This window comes from Ylistrum balloti, unplaced genomic scaffold (assembly GCF_031769215.1).
Source record: "Ylistrum balloti isolate Yb309-2 unplaced genomic scaffold, AGI_CSIRO_Ybal_v1 Utg369676, whole genome shotgun sequence".
In the NCBI taxonomy this organism is placed as follows: Eukaryota; Metazoa; Mollusca; class Bivalvia; order Pectinida; family Pectinidae; genus Ylistrum; species Ylistrum balloti.
In genome coordinates this window covers 728,387-746,826 of record NW_026781919.1, presented here as the reverse complement: position 1 = coordinate 746,826, position 18,440 = coordinate 728,387, and the positions used below count along the sequence as shown (strand labels likewise).

Sequence of the window (18,440 nt, the reverse complement as noted above, 5' to 3'; positions counted from 1 at the left end):
TTTCTCTTTTTTTGGATCAAATTTAGTGAGCCAGTCTTGGGGCCGTTTATCAAGTATCTGTAAGTCACAATTTAAAGATTTTTGAATCTCTACAAAATGACACTGAATATATCAAAAAAGTATTATCAGTAAATATACTCTTTAAATAGTTGAGAATATAATTAATGCATATTAAAAACAGAAATGGTCCCAACACGCTTCCCTGTGGAACACCTACATTTGTAAAGTCTTGATAGGGATACACATTTAAACAAGTAATTGTTGTTGCCGCTCTAATATGTAATTTTTCAACCAATTTAATAGACGACCTGTAACATTTGCTTCTAATTTAGTAATGAAAACTGTATGCCATATACGGTCAATGTTTTTAATATATATATATATATACAACTTTTCGAAAACTTTACCGATACAGAATAATTATGTAACTGGTTGATATTTGGACACAAGATGGTGTCCCCATTTTAAAATAAATGTGCTACGATTCTTTTTTCACAACTGACGTGGAAAACCTTTTTGGTTTTCTGATATTTTAAAAAGAATTGCCAAGGACTAACATATAGAATTCGCTCTGAATTTTAACATATGATGACTTATGGTATCGAGACTCAGGCGATGATTTTCTAAAATTTTCAAAATTTCACAAATTTCATGTAATCTGACAAGAAAGCCAAGAAATAGTTTATTCTATAAACAAAAATGGGTTATAGAATATCCATATCGTCTCTATTTGAAATACAATAAAAATATTCAATATATTAGAAATTTCGGCATCGCCAAGTTAAAAATTTCCGTTATTAGAATTTATTAGCGGTGGAATAACTTGTGATCTAGACTGCTTAAATATTTCGGGTTACTGGTATTTAGTTTGTTAATAATATCACCAATTTTATCATAAACTAATTCTCTCGCATGCTTTTCATGTTGTTACTTTGCCTTTTATATTTTGCGAGATTGAAAACGTACTTAATACATTTAAATTCTTTGTGGAGTCGGTCTCGTAGTCGCATAGCTTTCCTGAGCTCAGAATTCATTCAAATTTCATCATGTTGTCTTATAATATCTTTTTAAAGGATAAATTCTGCAGCAAACGATAAGAACTGCTGGTAAATTGAACACTGGCAACATCAACAGAATCCAAATTTTAAAAAAAAAGAAAATGTTCATGGTATTTCATTTCAATACGCAGTGAGCGTAAGAAAATATATATCATCGTTATGTGCCTGACGTGGTTAAATGAATCAAAAATCTTGGCGTGAGACGAACATACAAATAATGAATTACTGAAAGGTGATTTAGATGCATTTGTTTATCACTAAACAAATTATTACGTGCGCACGCGAACGTGTGTATGCGTGTGGTTGTCCGTGAAATGCGCGTGTGAGTTGCTGTGTGTTAAAGTAAGCGTGTAAGAACATTCTGTACGTGCGAATGTGCATTTCTTTCTGTAACATTGTTCGAATTGTTTTATATATATTTCAGTAAGTTTTCATTATGGGAGGAAATAGTCATGAAAAAAATAACTTATTAAAATTAGCATGTTTATTTGACCAAACTACGTGTATACGTACGAGATAAGTTTGTTGGTAGAGACTTAAATACCCACTGTCATAGTCACTAATATCAAGGTCTATCACAACGTAACACATGGATCGGTACATTTAGAAATATCACATAGTAAAATCGAATTTATAAAACAATGGCTTGTCATTCACTATCTAGTCAGTTCTTTGATATCATCGGCCAAGTCCAGTTATAACATAATTTGATATTAAATATCATTATCTGATAAAATTAGCAAATCAATATCGACTTCTTCGGCAATGCTTTCTCAACTAAATATTTAAAATATTCCCAAAATTCAATTTTGTAATTTATACTCAAAGTCACCTCACCAGTGTGATGTTAATAATCTAAGCTTATAACAGGGAAATATATGATAATTTCTATTTCGTATTTCCACGGTAGAAATCCTTCAACGTGTTCCTTAGTCTGACCGTCTTCAGTTTGAACGGAATGATTCGAAAACAAAGTATTTAGATTTTTGATGTATGAGTGTTTGGTCTGTCTTGTCTAGTGGCCTTTCGAGTGTCTTGAATCTTATCAAAACATACTGTTACGATTTGCAAAACAAACAGTGGGATACCGCAAGAGACAAGCGCTGCTTTACAGACAATCACAGTACCAAACACGCTTGATAAAACAGCATTAACTCGATGACTATAAGCGTCTGTATAACCCAGATGACGGAGACATGTAAATAAGCCGTATGAACTGTTTAGCTTCTGAAGTACCTTATAGTGAGAGCATTGTTAGCTCAAATAAACTCCAACTCCGGGATTAAAGAGATAAAAATATTTTCTTGTCAATTTTATTGATTAATTCTTCTCGCCGCTGTAATATCTAATTTTTCTAAGTTTATACATTAAGATATATATAATAATAAAAAAATTGAAAGATAAAGAGGACGTCATGAATTTCTATTTAATAAGGAACATGTAAAAAGGATGAACTTTCCAAAATAGTTTCGACTATCTAGAGTCGGTCAATTGTGTACAAGTTTGACCGCCTTGTTGTATATACCCAGTTATCGTTCGTGGTACTTCACAGTGCCAGGAGCCCGTGTTTACGTCACACATCGGGGAGAAGAGACGAAAAGGGTTCAAAGAGAGGTTAGAGATCCAACAAGTTGAAATATGACAACATTTAACTATCAACATTAGGTAAACATTTCACGAGGTTAACTCAGTTTTGGTCAAATTTATTTTATAAAAGAAATTAACTGCTACATTGTCATTCTGACGTTTTGACGTGTACATAAATCAAGAATATTATAATATTATGTACATGTATGGCGGATGAAAGCCTACACAATTATGTAGCTATTTAAGTATTCTGTTTTGTATTTAAAATAAAAAGATTTCATAAGGTTTAAATAATAATGCCTGATCAGTACCAGGGACAGGTAGACTATTAATCACATGCCAATCTTTACCTATGTTATTATACGATAATTAATTACTACTTAACAACATTTTCCAAACAATAGTCGTATCCACAGCAACGTTTACGCCATTGGAGAACATTAACAAAGTCAAATTTTTTGTAAAGCTAACTAGCACGTGATTTAACATCGTTGTTATGGGGCAACACATTAAAGCTGGTATCCCCAAGAACCGACTACTCGAACGTAACAAGGCCTGATAACATTTACTTCTTACGACAGTCCATAGTATAGAAAAGTTCCGGAACCAAAACACCGTCACTGGTTTCGATATTAGACTGTCTGAGTGGGTTGAGAGGATGGGCCAGTTTTTCCCAGGTAGATTATTATAAAACTCCAACTCCAAGGTATATGTTGAGAAGTAAAATCATTTCTTGATGGTGTCATATCTATCTTTTAACCTGTGTTTAATCAAATTACTATATATACATTTTTTCATTTTTTTTATCACTAATAAGAACCAAGGAAGGCTTTAAAGTGAAATACATTTTAGTTGTAATTGGCTGACAAAAATCTCTTTAAAAATCTTTACTTTTAGAGAGAATAAAATAAGATTCTGACTCGAACCAATAGCAATAGATGTAATGTACGTATAACACATAAAGCAAAGTGATGACGCGATAGCAGTGGCTGATTATAGGATGCTACAGCGCGAAAATACAGCTAAAATACATTAACAACGCGCCGAGAAAAATCCTTCATATAACCGCGAAAAACTGACCATCGAAAAAGAAGTTTTTTTTCAGTAAGACGCCATGCGGTAGTTCTATCATGTATAATTAACTATCAATATGCAATGTCAGTCCTGGGAGTGTGTACTAGGTTTCTCAACGTCTCCTAATCCCCTGCCAAAATATTTCAAAGCAAAGAAGATATATGTGTCTTTTATTTGTGTTTCATCCCGCATTGCCGACATAGTACAAGTGCGAGCAAAGCTTTCCAGACGGTCGGACGAACTGTGTGAACTCCAAGGAAAATGTAACGGCACAAACGAATTATCTCCGCTGGAAATGTGTTATCGGGGGAGTAAGTTCACACGTGGTAATGGAACATCCTCATCATATATTGGTCAATTATTCGCCAATTAAATTAACCCAGACGTTATTAACTTACAAACCTTTTCGCTACCATGAATCTTCTTATAAGAAAGGTTAATCACAGTCCGTTTCAAACGTTTATGTGATCGCTTTGAGTTGATAGATAAAAGTGTTAGACTGTAATGGTATCATATTAAGGACTAATGCGGCCCGTGTAACCATAAAGCTTTACAAACTTCACAGCAAAACATACAATTCTGAAAACTCGACCCAACTTATTCTAAAATCGCCATATTTTTCTTCAAAAATGCTCTTTCAACGATTCGTGATGATTAAATGCGTAATACATCAAAACCTGACATGGCATTGAACAATGAAGCCGCGCTAAGGTATTTAGATTAAGTTAAGTTGGTTACAGTTTCTCAAAGAAAGGCATTCATTTGTTTAAAATTTTATCAGTCATCTTCCTGAACCGTTTCGCCCATCAAAAGAGTTATCAAAGTCCGGGAATGGCGAACTTTAATGTTACTTTCAGAAAGGAAATGCGAGTTTAACGCTTCGAGTAAAATAGGGGAGTCAATTCCGCGCCTTGCAATAACCCTAACATTGCCATGTACTAATATATCAAAAATACAGTTTTTGCAAAATGGTCTTTGAGAAATGTTGTCATTTTTCATTACAATTTTTTTGTTTTTCTTATATCGATAGTAAAGAAACATTAACAAAAATAAGTTAGCAATTAGATATAAGTAATAAAAAAATAATTGATAAAATATTTTGTTTCCTGGGAAACACTCTCTTTTGTACTATTATGTTAATTGGGACAATTCAGGATACCGTATCGCTAGTTTAGATTTTGCATCAGTCAAACAAAATCTTCTCTTTACAAATGTTCACAAAATTATCAAAGTTGTCTGGTGAGAAAAAAAATGCATTCTTTTTCATATAAGATTTATGAATCTTCCCAAGGAAATTTTCGTTGTACACCGCATTAGAATCTTTAAAATGAAATTTCATGAAGGTTACTCACTTCGTGTGACACTTATAGCCTATATGAATGACAGACCAAAATGCACCTTTAAAAAAGATATAAAAATTTATCTGTAGAAGTGGTTCATCAATCTCTATGGATTTAGAAGAGTTCATTGCAATATTTTTGTTTCCTCTACTTTTTGTCTGTAAAATGCAATTAGTAAAAGCCGAAAAAACCTGTTTGTAACCGACAGTAAAATCAGTTAGATCGAGCAGCAATGGCATTGAGAGTCTTATGAATGCCAATACTATCATGTAGCTTCATATATATTAACATAAATTAACAGCCATGTAGATTTAACTTGTGATCGATGACAAAACACATACTGATTTTAATATACACTTTACATGGATTTGGCCCTACCATAAAATATAAACAAATCGTGTCGCTTTAATTACAATTACACTCTTCAATGATCACGTGATCAGAAATGCTAACACTCGAGATATTGTGTATTTTTATCCTGGTATCCTAGCTAACAATTTATAATTTTGAGTACCCTTGACAATATTTAAGCTGTGCCTTTTTATGAATGAAATTCGATTTAAACCATATGGCGACTAAAAATTCTCAATGAATAATTTGTCTCTCAATTATACCCGATCGATTTCAACATGTTCCAAACTAATTTTTCGCACGAATTGGATTGTTTAAAAGATCCCGATAAAAAATTCATATCTCAATGCAGCAAATAAAAATCTTATAAATTGATTACTATAATCATTTTTCTTTTGTAGATAGCAAAAGTGACTTCGCGGCATTTTACGTCAATACAGATCACCCGGAGAATATTCTACATTTTGAATATATGTATATATTTTCCAATACTTTTTTTGTTTTTATTTATTTGTTAAACATTACTTGACAGCGGAATCAAATCCCCAACTTAAAATTGTTATTTCACCGAAATATTTTGTTTATTCTGACTAATTTAATGCTGCAGATGTGTGTATATAATTAAATAGATTAATGTTTTGTCGATAAAGTCGACATTTTCCACGGAACCAAGGGTTGATATCTCCGTGTCTTATTCTGATATGTCTATTGATGAAGGTGCCCGACAACCTTAACACAAACTAAATTACATAGTTTAAATAGAATCTAATTTAAACAAACCCTGCCAAGGGTAGTTACGTGATAACACAGGGTCGCTTAAGCCGTTTAACAAACTCTTGATAAAATGAAAGGCCGCTTGTGGCCTACTAAAGCAAACAGCAAATTGGCTTCTAATACGGCGGTGTACCGTTGGACTATTTGAAAACAAATTAACTTGATAGCTGTTAATCGCTAACTTGTGCTGGCAGATACGTTAGGGTTCTTTGTCAAATAGAGCAAGAGCATGACACATTCAAATGTATGGAAAAGGAAACAGCATTCAATCATGTATTTCTGTATATAACGCATGTTGTGTGGGAAACATCAAGATTTTATAATAAGAAAACTTAATGTTTTTATTCACATGAAAATCGAACAAAGTCATTTCGACCACAAAATTCCAGCTATCATTGTCAACCATACAAAAAGTCCAAATTTTATGGACTTCAGTTCGCTATCGTCGCTTATGACTTGGATAATAAATTCAACATCCGGGCATTGAAGGTATTTAAATATCAGACAATCAAAAGTGTGATTGTAATCGTTGTCAGTGACAGCTCTGTATGGAGATAGACCCCTAATATAAACACAAACTTTGCTGTCTTTCTTTCCTTCTATTTTATCTCTTGAACTCAAATTTCACACTCACAGTAAAAGTGATTATGATGGGCATAAGCGGCTCCAACTACTACTGTAAAAAGTAAATTCTATAGAGACTTGGCGTCATGTACAATATAAAAAATTGAATCTTTCTTACCTTAAAAGATATTAAGAAAATAAAGTCATTTGTCGAGATCGCTAGACTGCTGTGCATGTTTCTGAGAAACATGAAAGTCCTGGCTTCATAGCCTAATAAAACATACTAACACTTTGTTCAGCGTCGCCATTAATTAATTGTAGTCTGATACCCTTAGCAACAACGTGGATGGTTTGTGAAGAAGTTTGTCGAAAGTTAAACTCTAAACTTTGTCTAAGATTTATCGGTTTTATCCCAGATATACTTTACAAGTTTACTTTTTCTAGATAGAGACGCATTTTATTACATGTTTGCCAGTGAAATACAGAAATGTGTCGATTTTCTTTCCTGTTCTGACGGAAATAAAAAGAATGTTGAATGAGTTAGTTTTCTGTTTTTCTCTGATTAAATATATAAAACACGTTTGTATGTTGTTCTTACCAGATAAAATCGTAGAGAAAAGAAAAAAAATGGTTTCCTATTAAATATCATTCATATGTCACTCGTAAGCATGAAAGAATATATATATATATATATATATATATATATATCTTTCGTGCTTCGCACTCGTGAAAAAATAGACATTCTGTTATATTCATGAAATATGATAATATTTTTATGATAGTAAACGGGAAACCGTTAAATAGCCTTTTATACTATTACATTTTTCAACATTATAATAAAAATGGACAACTTGTTTCAGACAAAAGTCGTTATTTTAACTTGGTGCGATATTGACAAATCGTTTCTCAATAAGCGAATTCTATAAACGTTAACGAACTGGTTTACCAACCGTGCTGTGCACTCTTTGTTTATCAAAATTTGACAAAATATTAAAAAAAAACTGTAAGTGACTTATAACAGAAACAAGGATAATTTGTATCATGGAACCGAAAACTGAAATAAATTTTGATTTTGGAACCAACTTCAAACCCAACTAATTATAAAAGGCGTCGACTTAAAAGATTACGAAAAAAACCCATTCAATGATACTTAGTTAACGTCACGTCAATTTATTATAACCAAGTTAAATCGTCGCATTGTTGTCCTTTTACATTCTCCCGTAGGACATTGACAATATATACGTTTGTTTGTTTTTGCAGGACGCCCTGTTAGTAAGTAACGTAGTAGCAAAAAATGGCTTTAACAAGAAATATGTCATAGCTGAAAATCAGAATGAAAATGTCAGGGAAAAAAGAGGAGAATAAGTAAGTATGATGTCTGTTTCCAATCCTTTAATGTATGTGGGGACACAATAGTTGGTGTGTCGAGTAATTTTGCACTCAGTATGTAGAAATGTACATGAAGAAGGAAACGCAATAGTTCCTGTGCTGAGTATTTTTGCGTTCAGTGTGTAAACTGTATGTATGGAAGGAAACACAATAGTTCTTGTGCCGAGTAATTTTGCGTTCAGTGTGTAAACTGTACGCATGGAAGGAAAAGCTACTAGTAGTTCTTGTGCCGAGTAATTTTGCGTTCAGTGTGTAAACTGTATGTATGGAAAGAAACACAATAGTTCTTGTGCCGAGTAATTTTGCTTTCACTATGCAGGACAGTTGCCTGCTCGAACTTAATGAAATGTACATTTTAAGGAAATAAGACAGCACAAAGAATTCCTCAGATGAATCAATATCTATTTTATAATTCTATGTCACGTTTATTCGCTTATTTTTTTCGTTCAACTGGAATATTTTCAAATTGAATTCTAATAACATGCGTTTACCTTAAAAAGTGGTATTTGAAATTAATTATAACAAAGTAAATCGTGTTCATGATCACAGAAAACTTAAAATATTATGTTTTTATTACTTATACAGAAATAAGATTTCTTTAATAAATATAGTAACCTAATCAATATAGATATACATAGGAATATATATCACGTGACCTTGTGTCAAATGGAAAGATCACGATCTCGACATTCATCCTGTACCGGAGGCAGCACTTTCATTCTGGTGTTTTGACTTTTATTGTTATTTTTGTTTGTTATCAGGACCTTGTCAAAATGAATTTAAAGTGAAGACCTAAGTAGGTTTGTAGAAGCATGGGCAGCTTTTAGTGTGAAACAACCCGATATCAGGCGTTCTTAAACATCACCAAACATATATGTGACTTATAGTTCGTCTGCTATAAGTACCGTAATAACAGATAGAAGCCAGTTGAGTAAATATATTTTATTCGTGGATATTGAGAAACCAACAAAATGGAAAAAAAATAATGTTACAATTTTTCCGGAAAAAAAAAATCCGCATTTTAAAATGTACCGTGTATAGTGTTAGTGGTTCCCACACCCCTCAGATACAATATGACTTAAACTTCACACTAAGACGTTAAACGTGAAGGAATCTGTTTGATGTGGAGGAACAAAAGATCATCCTTGTGGTGTTGTAAATAATCGTGTCAAAATTTACCCATAATTTTCAAAATTGTCGACAAAACTTTAATTTAGAAACCGCCATTTTGTTTAATATATATATATGTTCTCTAAGACCTAATATACAAAAAGTCAATATGAAACTATTTGCTGTTGTTTATTTTAAAGATAAAAAAGAGAAAAAAATATTGACAGCATATCAAAAACGTCCGATGAATGAAAAATTGTTTTCATTAAGTGTGAACTTTTAGAAATGATCAGGTTATGACTTTGTCATGCAGTTGTGACGTCATTACATTGCTTACTATGACGTCACAATAACGCCCGAAATGCTGAGTCTAAAAAAAGCTTGAAGCATTGTAAAAAAGCTTGATACCGGTGTTACAATACTACCTGTCAGTCTTTGTATAATCACGAGTGGTAATGAACAAGGCTTGTTTTAAAAAGGTACTTCTTGACATAAAGAAGTCGTTCACTTATTGGCCATGATAATGATTTTAAAGAATGTAAATTCAGATCTCAAAATAAAAATTATTTCAAAATCAAAGTGTTTGATGCAACTGTTTGTTTCTTTTATTTTTGGAGATAAAATGTTGAGTTGCCTTAAAATTTTTACTAACTGTGAGGGAGACCCCATATAAACGATGGGAAAGCAGAAACTGAGTGAATTAATAATTTCCTTGATATCGCGAGCTTCACGGAGAAAACATTTTATTAAATAAACGTGATTGTTATGGATTTCGGAAATCAAAAGACAGATATACACGGAATTGGCTAAAAAATTCAGCGTTTTTCAGGGAATACTCGATGGACTGGATGTTCAGAATGTAGAAGTCTTTCATGTTATTAAGCCTCTCCTTTCGGTAGAAATTATGTAATTATCTTCCATAATACTAATAATGATAATTTAAAAAGTTTGTAAAAAGATTACGAAAAGTACATCAACACGAGTTGGGTATTTATTACACTAAGCTACTTAGTTATAAAATGTAGCGCTTTTCTGAGAGGTAAATATATGATGTACTGGGTGTGCATAGCGTGACTTTCAATGCTACTACGCTTTCCTTTTTGATAGAAATTATACCCTCTCCTTATACCTACAAGGCTAAAATTAGTAATGTGTAAAAGTTTACGAACGCATATCTGTCAAACAAAATCATCACACGTATTTCAGTCAGGTTTGTGTACCTTGTGTATGACCTTAACTGTAGACGACTATAAACTAATAATTTTATGCTATAAAAACAGAGTAGGGTAGGCACCGAGTTCTAAACAAACAACAGGTTAATTTCTTTACTGACATTGATAAGAAAATAAACAACACGATTAAAAAATAAATCCCAGTCAACAAACACAGACCTGGTATATAAGGATATTTTTTTTTGTTAGAATTTTTCGTATGTTTAAAGTTTTCATTGATGATAACTAGACTGAGTACAAGTTACCGGTGAAAGTGACGCCTTCAGGTGAACTAAGTCTGGAGACTATTTTATTACAGTCAGGGGCAGGAGTCCTGTCTTGTGGCTCAATAAATTGTCGGCAGGTGATCTGATAAGTTTATAAACTTATATAAGAAGAAATAGAATTTATTGAATACTGAGCGACAGGGAAGGGTTTTACCGACTCCGTTATCATTTATAGACCTTCAATTTATTGGTGATGTGAGATAATTGGACATAATGGGCTCAAATAAAACACAATTTGTTAAAGTTCTTTGTCTGAGTGTGTGTACAAATCGATCATAAATCGATCATTTCCACATACGATCCTTTTCAGAATCATTTTTGATTTAAACACATTTTTATTGTAACAATTACAATGGGATTGCGCACAAGTTTCCCAACTTATGTTAAGCCCTTGTTGTAATGACAATACATACAAAATGACATTTATAATTACACGGTAAGAGAGAGAAAGGATGAGGGGGGATGGGGGAGGGTGTATGTGTGTGTGTTAGGTTATCATGTATACAGTTTACGTAATTTCGTGTAAGCCAGTCTCTATTATTAACCGGAAAACACTAGTATAAACGTCTTACTTTAATCAGTTGGGAGGTCAGGTGGTGCAGCCGTTACCCACTCGCCTTTCACAAAGCCGTCCGGGGTTCGATTCCCGTGACGCGAAAAGGTAAGGGGTCACCAGCCCGACCACGTCTGTTTTCCCCGGGTGCTCTGGGTTTCCTACAATAGTAATATCCCCCGCGCGTTTCCATTCGGGCCATCCCCATCCCCCACCCCCAAACCTCAACCCCTTTTTTCTTCTTAGTTATGCTCATCCAGGAATTTGAATATTACTTATGTAATCCTGGTAAAATATGAGCAGCAGCACACCACTCCGTTATAGAGTGCTGCTCTTTAGCTTGATCGGTGGAGTGTCAGAATAGTAAGGCAGGGGTCCCGGATTTGAATCCTTGAGGCAACATTGAAATAAATAATGACGTCTGTTACAATGGCATCCATGTAGGAACTCAGGATTAATCGTAGCGTTACTTTCACAAGCAATTTGAACACTAGAGGAGGCATTTAGATAACTAATTCCCTTTGTTGCATTGATACAATATGTAAAATTCGCCAGATCTATATCTTAAGAGAGGCGTGGTAGGTAAAAATTCGGCTAACTTCGGCTGATTCCGGTACTCTATCAATATCGTTACGGAATCAGTCGAGATATGACGAGTAGGTAAGTACCTGTACAGGAAAGGCTCCAAAATAACATATAGAGAAATAGATCACGATATTTTTTGCACAGCTTTTTGCTTTTCCTTTTTTGAATGTGTATGTTGTGTGTCATTCTTCAGAATGGAATAATTAATTTGGTTTGTTCTATCCAGTAGCAGGGTTAAGTGTAAATGGTCACGTGCGTGTGTGGCCAACGTTTAAGTGTACTTACCCGACAGAAGCACGTGATACAAGGGTTGTCCGATATTTGTGGTACGTATACAGCCTCGCCTTCGTTATCGCACTTCTGTATATCACCTGAAAATTTAAAAGAAGAATAATCAATAAAAAAAGAATCAATTAGGCTCGATTTTAAACAATTTTAATAAAAATTATCTCTCATCTAAAAGTCGTTGTAGGTAACACTTTAAAGTAAGGAAATGTTATGAAGTATGACGTCATCCTCATTGCACATAATTATGAATGCAGTTGTTTGACTAGGACTTCAATAACTAGGGTCTGAGATTGAAATTGTTTAACTTGCTAGCAAATACGGCCCACTAAATGTGTCCATTCTTGAAGTAAAGGGTGCGTTCGAATACATTAATACATTATTACTGACTCGTCATAGCAATCGATTTATCTTCAAACGAAACGGTATTTAGATGAAGAAATTTTTTTGTTTTTGTTTGTTTGTTTATTTGTTTTGTATCGTTTCAGTTGGTCATTTTAGAATTACATCGCAACTTTCCATATCTACTGATGTTTCGGTGAGTCGAGGTTTTAGTGTTGTCCTGAAGACACATTGATTTCACAATAAGTATAAAGTATAACCAATGTTATTATGAAATCAAAAAGTCCTAAAAAATCAGATAAATGGTATCAAAAAATGTTATTTCATTTTATGTAATTTGTATTCATAGTGAAAACTATTAACCGATTTCACTGTTAAGATGACCTGAATTTAAACAATGACTTTACGTAAACAAAGGATGTTAGTCACATCAATTACAGTTACCTCGATAATAATACATTTTATGTGTGTATTTTTAAAATGTTGGCTCTTAATCAAGTGTACATGTCCTCCATCATCAGGCATCAGTCATGGATCGGCTGGCATGTTTTTGTGTGAATATTGTCATTTGTCACAATAACTTACCAAAATACACACCTTTATTAGGTACAAACACCTGCACAAAAACAGACAATTTTCCTCTGACCTAACAAATATACTATGGTGACCCTCCTGTGACATTTTCTATATACTAAATTAAGTTAATATACCATTTTGACTTTAATCATTTTTTTCTTGTTTTATCTATTTATTAATTAATTAATTGATTTATTTGAAAAAGTGGTTTTCGGTTATTGAATGGATGTAGTTTTTCTTTAGGTCCATTCAATGAGTGTATGTATTTTTCAGATTACAATGAATTTATGTATTTTTCAGATAAATCCTCAAAACAAACGAGGTTTGCCAAATGCTGACGTATCTATTCCGTACCATAATATACATGAGGATTTGTAAGAGTAAATTTATATTGAAACAAACATTCAACGTTGATTGAATATTAGTGAAAAATTGTAGCCTCGTTTTCACGTGAAGAGGCTGTGACGTCATCTTATGTATAGTGTAAGGAATGAAATATGAATTTTCAGCGATAAGTACTTATTACTGTGTTAATTGATGAACATGTACTGTTATTTTTAATGTTTGAAATATAGAAGAAAACGTTTGACAGACATATGTTCAGACGTATACCAAATAAGAACGTGTACTTTAAGAACAACTCACGTGTAAATGCACGTCAGAATTAATTAGTGTAATATCATAATTGTATAAAGATATATTGAAAACCAGGGCCAAAAGACTTTTCCTCGGCAGAAGACAGGACCGTAAGTCTGTGATGATTGCTGCCTATAACACCGAGGGGAGGGTTTACCTGTATATCCATCAAAATGACATGTACCTGCTCACGAGCACACATGTAATTAGAGACCAAGGTCCTGAGGTCGACAGGTAATTTCTGTGACCTCTCTCTACCCCATAATTTAAATTCCTGACCCACAGCAGAGAATGTTAGCACTTTCGTTAACATTTTTTTTCTAAATCGCAATGACTTCTGAATTAGAAATTTGTACTTTATTTAAAGAGACTCAAAATTACACCGTAAAGACTCAGTGACTCAAACACTCTTATATGGCGGTCACTGACTGACAGTGACTCAAACCCCCTTATATAGCGGTAACTGACTGACAGTGACTCACACTCCTTAAAACTCACAAAAACTCAATGCATGGCGGTAACTGACTGACAGTGACTCAAACTCCCTTACACTCACAAAAACTCAATACATTGCAGTCACTGACTGACAGTGACTCAAACTCCCTTATACTCACAAGAACTCGATACATGGCGGTCACTGACTGACGATGACTCAAACTTCCTTATACTCAAAAGAACTCAATACATGGCGGTCATTGACGACCAGTGACCCAAACTCCTTAATACTCACAAAAACTTAGTACACGGCGGTCACTGATTGACAGTGACTCAAACTTTCTTATAATCACAAGAACTCAATACATAGCAGTCACTGACTGACAGTGACTCAAACTCCCTTATATTCACAAGACCTCAATATATGGCGGTCACTGACTGACAGTGACTCAAACTCCCTTTTACTGAGGACCCGCTAGGTATACGAAGACAGTTTATTGAATTGGAAATCGGAGCATTTTGATAAATATGATTGATAAAGACATTTTTGTACCAACTCTTGGTATATCTCTATCCCCTGTTACACGATAGCTAGAAGTGATTACGACAAGCTAAAGGTATAGCAAGGAGATGGCTGTACCGGCATGTATTCTGACTAACCTGAGGCCATACATTCTTGTAAATCAATTCGTAAAATCATTGTAAACACGGATTTAAAAGGCAACAATGCTATTTTACAATGAATGAGTTTTTAACATACCAAGTGAGGTATCATCGCGTTTAAAACTTGTCCAAATATTGACACCTGTTCTGGTCATAGGTATGTCATTTTGAGTTGGTTTAAGGTAATGTAGCGAAATTTCGATAGCACTTTTCTATGGAATCAATGTGTAGAACAGGGGCAGTGAGGAGAGTAAGGGGGATTACACTATATTCATAACGAATCCCTGGTTCTTGATGTAAGACTTACCGGGAAGTAAGCACGTGCTAAAATTTGAGAAAATTACCACGATTTACATTAACACAGTAGGACAAATAACACAAAATAATTGAAGTTTAATTTTTTCAAAGCATTTATATGACCTTTTCCATGAATACGAGGATTTGCATCTACATTGTAATTTCCTTCCGTGTAAAGTGCACCATCTGCCCTGTGTGAGTTCAAAATTAACAAACGGAAAACCTGTTATTACGATTATTATTGTCCGGAATGTCGGTCCGAAACTGTACCACTGCACACAAAATTAGATTAAAAGCTAATTGTTAAATCGTACAATACTCGAGATCCCGTGTTGGTCAAGTTTAGTCAAATGACCAGCGGGAACATATCTTTGAGAAGGCCAAGCATCAGTGCAGACATCTGTAACACCAGCGGTTAGCGTAGCAAGGTGATATTTAATACCTGTTTGTTTTCTTGTTGGGTTTTGTCAAAATGGACAGGTGAAACATCTGCCTTTGTCCGCACCTGGTCAGTCTAGGCGTGAAATGACCATTGAGTTAATAAGGCGTGCCTAGCTGATAATTTAGAAAGTCAATTAATGGTCAATCTCATTTTCTCCTGACAAAAATGTTTGCCCTTAACAGTGTAATTGAATCTTGTGATATTTATTTGGTTAACAAATAGCTCTACACGACTTTCGTCTTGCTACGCCTTTGGAATGAGATGGGCTTGACCAGTGTCCGAGAAACGTGTTTAGGGCGAGCTGGACATTTACAGGGATATATATTATAATGCCGTTGTTCCTGTTACCTCTACGTCTGTACAACATATCACTTTTTTCACTTCCTTAATTTCTTCAAATGATGAAGAGTTACAGACTTATAGGGAAAATATGTAAAAACAATTCGAACAATGTTGAAAGGAAAGAAACACACATTCACACGTACTTACAGACCAACACCGAGACATAAACACGGATATACATGGACAAGCACACATAAACACACGTTCACACACACACGCACACACAACCACACATTCACACGCGCACATAGTATTTTTTACGCTATATACAAGTATACATAACTTTCTTTAAAATAACGCATTATTGGTGTGTTCGTCAAATGCCAAGAGTTTAAGAATAATTATATTTTCACACAGATATCTAAACAATAACGTTTTGTAGAAAAACACTACTGATGATTTATTGACACCTATCTTCCTAATTACCGTATGTTAAGTTAATTTCTGTGCAACAGCGAAGTTATGTATGTTACAGTGGTCAGAGCAGACACAGAGTGACTATCAGGATGCTGCACCGCCGACATTTATTTGAAACTTTTGCCTTAATTTCCTAAAACCGGTCTCGCGAACTTCTTCTCAATTTGCCAATTTGAATTTTGCAACAACTTTCACTTTCTGTTTACCTGTATTATACATTGTTAGCACTTTCGTTAACAACTGGATGTTGGGATGTTTTCTTGCTGCAATTTACAAGCCTGTTTACGTGGTATCATTTCGAATCAAACATAAATAATATAACAAATGGTTTCTTCACTTAAACAAACAGGAAATGTAACCTTCCTTGTTAACCATATATTTACTAAGAGTCCTTCCGAAATTGCACTGTATATAAATTTGAAGATAATCTTTAGTTAATTAATGGACAATATGTAAATCATTAAATAATGCAGTGAACAGAATTCTTAAATTTGTGTGAACTAGACACCAACAGCAGATTTCACCTTAGGTCCATTTCGCGGGGATTTTTGAGAAAAAATATTGAAATAGAACAACTATGGAAAGTGCGCATGTGCAATACTGGTACGGAAGTCGTAATTGAATAACTGTCAGGTACTGATATGACAAGGTCTGCTGATCTGAGATAATTTGAATAATTTATGCCAAGGATCTGTTTTAATCTACAGTATACCGCGGAAGACTGTAAACATCTGTCTCTCACGCCGGTTAAAATTCGTAATACTACAACCAGAGGTTTCAGGCTTTTTTAAAGGGACTCAAGCCGAGAACTATCTTAGGGATTTTGGAAAAAAAAATACAGACCGTAGTTTGATTATGTACTTTAACGTTTCATTCTTAAAAAGTATCAAACCGCTTCTGCTATTTTAAGGATCGTATTAGACTTCAAAGTTTAAGAAATAATTTATCCTCTCTGGAAACCACATGTTTCAAAATAAAAATAAAAAACATCAGGCTTGTGATCTGCACTCATTGACCTTAGGAAACGATAAAAAGTATAATATTTATTTATTTATTATTCTTTCTTCATTCATTAATTTTATCTCTTTGCTTAAATTTGCTGGATTTTTAACAATTTTTCGGATTATATAATAGACGATAGCATTAGAGATACTACTGTTTTACCCGAGAACGACATCTACAACGTATGATAAATGCTTAGACCTCATGTTTACTACCATTGTTAGGACAAAAGAAAAAATGTCACGTCCGTGTCTCATTAACATAAAACATGTAGATTTAAATACACAGGAACAAGACTAACACAGGTGTTATATAGACATCAAAATAAAACAATTAATTAATCACCTTTTTACAGTCCACAGGTGTTAACTTATATACATTATCGTAAGAATGGTTTATATAGGTAATAACTCACACTTGGATTAGGAGACCGACATGAAAGTCTTCTCAATACCACACCTCCATGAATCCGACTGATCTTAACATCGAGGTCATTAGAGACGGAACGAAATTGAGAACTAAATATCTTGTCGTTTTATAAACAAAGTGATTAATTTCAAAGAGCAGCAAAAAACCAAAAAAAATTCCATTTTCATTTTGTGTGTATCTAATACGTAATACAAAAACATACAGTAGGTAGTGGCGCTGTAGACGCCATCAAACTCACTCTCTGACCTCCAGTGTACTGTAGAACGAGTGTGAATTAAATCGAGGTCGTAAATGAATATGGAATAATATTTTTGGACTAAGTATCTTAGTCCGTTATATTGTTTCGAAACCAACAGCAGGAATGTGGCTATCATTTACGTCCGGATGATCGAAAATCAGATTAACGAGACTAGGATAACTTAATATTTATTTGATGGTATGCAACATAAAGGCTCCAAGTATGTTCCATACTATATCGAGTGACCTTGACTCCGAAAAATGACCTTGGTTCACGAAAAACGTAAGTTTTTATCTTTCCGGAGAGCACCACGTGAATTTTTTTGTGAACGCGCAATCTCTTTTAGTGAGTGTGCTATGTCCCGAGGACAGACGCGTACGTTTTACGGATAAATTCTGCGGTTACCCATTTCTGACAAGATTCGAACGTCATTCTGACATCACGTTGGTATTT

The 18,440-nt window shown here is 34.0% G+C and overlaps 1 protein-coding gene across 1 annotated transcript in view; it reads right to left on the bottom strand.

The window, feature by feature from the left end:
* Positions 1-14,827, bottom strand: part of LOC132563873 (BMP-binding endothelial regulator protein-like) — a 70,777-nt gene extending 55,950 nt beyond the window's left edge. The window contains exons 1-2 of the mRNA XM_060228636.1: positions 14,818-14,827; positions 12,169-12,254 (exon numbers count right to left, since the gene is read on the bottom strand). Coding sequence (XP_060084619.1) covers positions 12,169-12,254; positions 14,818-14,827 — 96 coding nt within the window. The remainder of the gene's footprint in view (positions 1-12,168; positions 12,255-14,817) is intronic.
* Positions 14,828-18,440: the final 3,613 nt, after the last annotated feature.